The 4,352-nt window shown below is 36.8% G+C and overlaps 1 protein-coding gene across 1 annotated transcript; it reads left to right on the top strand.

Annotated features, from left to right (window-relative positions):
- The first annotated feature begins 358 nt into the window (after positions 1-358).
- LOC148195524 (dof zinc finger protein DOF5.7-like) lies at positions 359-2,103 on the top strand. Its single transcript, XM_088094758.1, has one exon. It carries the CDS (start codon positions 724-726, stop codon positions 1,750-1,752), a length of 1,029 nt encoding a protein of 342 aa, XP_087950884.1. The 5' UTR covers positions 359-723; the 3' UTR covers positions 1,753-2,103.
- The last annotated feature ends 2,249 nt before the right edge of the window (positions 2,104-4,352 follow it).

The following is a 4,352-nucleotide window of genomic DNA, read 5'->3' on the forward strand; positions in this document are numbered from 1 at the left end:
GACCTGCAAGTATGACGAAAAAGTTTGTTAAACATGTCCCAGCTGAGAAGGGAAAGTTATGTTTTCTTATTACGCAATACAATGTCATTATACTGGCGCTAATATTTGGACATTAATTAGCAGTATCACATGATTAAACTTGATTACCCTTATTGTCATTCCTCAAACCCCAATACACGTCTTCCATCATTATTTAATAACACCATATTAAAGGACATTTTCTCAGTCTAATAGTTTTGTCGTAGTATATAGTGGATCACTTATACTGACACAACTGTTTTGGATCATCTTCCTCCCCTTCCCCTTTCTCTCTCTCTCTCTATATATCTCTAGTATATATATATATTACCTTACCGACTGTTTATTCTGGTGACATCTGTGCTCTTCTCTCTCTTCCATGCAATTATGTGTATAGAGACACAGCTTGCTTTATTCCATTAGATCTGAAAAAGACCAGTTACCCAACCTCATACATCATTTTACTAATTCCCAATCACTCTCTTTGATGAGGATCACAGGTGCCCATCAAACACACAAGAACCTCCCTTCCTTCTACTTCTCTTCCTTATGCATGAAATCATTCAATTGCTGAGGATGTTTGCCTCTGCAAAAGGAAACTGAAAACTGAAACTAACTAGCTTTCCCACCCCCCACAAGGCCAAAAACCAAACCTCCTTTATTTTCTCTCGACTTTTCCTCCCTCTTTCTCTCCCCACTTTTACCATGTCACCCGATGACATACCACCTTCAAAGCCCGCCACAGCAACAACAACGGACCAAGAGACCCAAAGTTCAGGCGGCAGAAAAGGCTCCTCCACTAGGCCCCAAGAGCAAGGCCTCAAGTGCCCACGATGCGACTCACCCAACACCAAATTCTGCTACTACAACAACTACAGCCTCACACAGCCAAGGCATTTCTGCAAGACATGTAGAAGATACTGGACAAAAGGTGGGGCTTTGCGTAACGTCCCTATTGGCGGTGGATGCAGGAAGAACAAGAAGGTGAGGTCATCGAGGCTTTCATGTGACTCCAAGGACTCTGGTTCCTCCTCTTCAGACCTTGGTGGTCTCAAGTTCCTTCATACTCTTCCTCCTTCCATGGACTTTCACCTCGGAGGGTTACCCTTCCCTAGGCTTCACCATCACCCTCCAGCAACTTATAACCAATTTTCCTCTTTTGGGGACACTTCCAGTGCTTCTTCATGTTTCAACCTTGACCCTTCTCCTGGCACCACCTCAAGTTCTTTCGCTGCTCTTAATTACCCATTTTCTTACAATGGTGCAATCCAAGGTATGAGCGCTATGAATGTTCACAGTGGTCACGCCTCTTCCATTGAGTCTTTGAGTTCTATAAACCAGGACTTGCACTGGAAGTTGCAGCAGCAGCGATTGGCAATGCTGTTTGGTGGAGATAACGGCCAGAAAGATCACGGTGGTAATGGTGGGGTGTCACCAACGATTAACCACCTCGAGAACCAGACACAGAAACCACAACCCATTTTGTTTCAAAATCTTGAGGTTTCAAAGCAAGGGATTTTCCCCGTCGAGAACTCTAGAAAAGAAAATGGTCCATGTGGGGACACACACACACCCTCCACTGAGTGGTTCTTTGGGAATTCTTATGCCTCGGTGACTCCTCCTACAGCTACTACTACCAGTAGTGGTGGCCCAGGGAATGATAATGCAAGCAATTGGAGTAGCGGTGTGAATGCTTGGGGTGATGTGCCGCAGCAATATACTGCTTTGCCCTAGCTAGCTAGATGTGAAAGCACGAGGGAGGATAAAGAGGAGTAAGAGGTAGATCTTTTCTTTATAACTTTTGCAAGAATTTAATAGGCCAACTCTGATAATTAATTGTCTTAAACTCCTTTAGGTATATGGTAGTTCATTGTGTCAGTCACTCTTTGTTCTTTAAGTTCGCTTCAAAGGAACATATATGTAACAGATGGGAAAATTAAGACCATAATGTGTTCATACACTCTCCACTCTCAGCTAGATCTTCATCAATTGTCTAAATTCTTACTTTCTTAATCACTATGGAAGCTACCTTATGCCCTTCATTATTGTTGCAGATTGGATCTTATAGTCGTTTGTTTTCCTCTTTCCTTTTTTTTTTAATTCAAAATCAATTCTCATTTAGTTATTAGATATTTTTGTGATGTGTTAATTTCTAATGGAAGCACAAGAAATGAAACATGTAATTACGCAGTTAAAGAACACGAAACGAGACATTGGTTGATGTTTCCCATGTTGAACTTTGATTCCGTTTGGATTCAAACTTTTAATAGATATTAGAGAATGAGTTGCTCTAATCAGTTAAAATGTTCTACCTTTAATTTTTATTTTTCAAAAATTAATTTCACAAAAGTATTGTGAAATAAGTCTAACTCATTTTATTTTCTTTCCTTTTCATGAGCATCTATGGAATAAATTATCGAAACAAAACATTTATATGGACAACTTTTTCCTTAAAAATTTGTAGAATAGAAATTATGAAGAAAAAAATTGACCTGTCACAAATTAATTAAAGTAGTTTGTTTAAAAATTATAAAAAATGAAAAGAAGATATTTAAATATGTTAGCTTTTTCGTAAACCAATTTAAATCTATAGATAAAAAAATTTTGTTTATTTTATTCTAAATGGGAGAATCTCTCCAACCATGTTTAATTATATGAAATGCATTTGAATAATTGAGTTAAAGTAAGTTGAATTGTATTTAGTTTTGTTTTTGGTCCATAAATATGGCGTTCTAAATGAAGCATATGCAGGATGGAAAAGCTTGTTAATGTTACCGTTTCCATGAAGACGTCATTGGGATCTGTGATGGAATTATTTTGGCCTGTTACGGTTTAAAAATGGGGTAGAATTGAATGTGATATCTTTGATTTGTTTTATGTTCAGTGGTTGATATCCAAAACAAAACTTATACAGCATCAGCGTGTCCCTCTCTGTGTGTATCAGAGAATTGAGTCTCAGGCTCTTGAGCCACTGATCAACGCTACACAAAACACGCAGTGGCTGGCCGTAGCTTTCGCTGCTTGGCCTCATCTTAGCCTGCACTGTACTATCAGCCCTTCTACCCTTCTTCTCTTCTCTCTCTCTCTTCCAAAATATCATACATGCTGCTGCTGCTGCTAAGACTATTCGTAATTATTGTGGCAGTGTGGTGTGATTTGGTGGTGTCTGAAAAAGTGGTGATTTGAAAGTGAATTGAATGAAACACTGTCAACGTTTGAATAATAAGAGACATAAAAATATGGTATCTAAAGCTTAGGTTCGATATTTTTTTGGAGCAAAGGATAAAAATATAAAAGTTATGTTGTTTAGCTTTTTAGCGTGTTGGAGAGTGAGCCCTTTCATCCGTGCTATTTGCCACTGAGCATCAACTCTCATTGTAATACTGTATCATGTACAGAGAGTAAGAGAGAGAGAAGTGTCATGAGCATTGCTTTTCTTGCTTCTTTCTCATCTTTATTCCTCACTTTCACTGTTTGCGCGAAAAATCTCAGACCCCACAATTGCAGAAAAGATTACCATTATATGCTATTCCCCACCTTTATCCCACTCATCGGAACTAAACAAATATATCAAATACTTGTGCATGCAAACTGCACTATCTTCCCTGCTCATTATATATCATAAACTCAGTGAAATCTGCAAACTGCAACAAATAATTGTGTCCTTCAATTCTTCTAAGCTAATTGCAACATTCCTTTTGCTTTTAGTAAAATTAGAAAACTCCACTTCAACTCATTAATTTTTAGACTGATTTCTACGCAAATATTAACTTTATTGATGATTTTCAACGAACATTCTTTTTCATTTGAAAATTTGGATTAGGGTGACTTTTGTACAAACGAATTTCACATTAGATACATTCTCCTTAATTTCAAATGAATCCATTACGTGCATGAATCAGGGAAGTATGTGTCATTTTTGCAAATAGTATAACTGATGAGTCACGGCAAGAGAAGTATAGAGAATAGTGATGACTTCGAAAATGAACAACACGAAGGTGCGTGATTAACGTGATAAAGTTGAAGACACTTTTTTTTTGGATGTGTGAGGCAAACTGTCATTTTACAAACTTACAAGTGCAAGAAGCTCATGACAAATATATATATATATATATATATATATATAAAAGAATAAAAAATATTTTTTTAACAATTTTTTTGATAATTTTTTTACAACTATATCTATGTGGTGGTTTTTGTGATGGGTTGATTTGAAATATACATGTTAATAAAATAACGACATATAATCTATTGTTAAAAAAAATTATTAATATTGTAAACAAAAAATAACTATTATATGTTTCTCATCATTCTCTTCCTTATCTACATCGAAA

Source organism: Vigna umbellata, chromosome 7 (assembly GCF_029865625.1).
Source record: "Vigna umbellata cultivar VRB3 chromosome 7, Vumbellata_1.0, whole genome shotgun sequence".
Lineage (NCBI taxonomy): Eukaryota > Viridiplantae > Streptophyta > Magnoliopsida > Fabales > Fabaceae > Vigna > Vigna umbellata.

What these genes read in the sequence shown, in the direction of transcription:
- LOC148195524 (XM_088094758.1), top strand. Translation starts at nt 724, where the DNA reads ATGTCACCCGATGACATACCACCTTCAAAGCCCGCCACAGCAACAACA.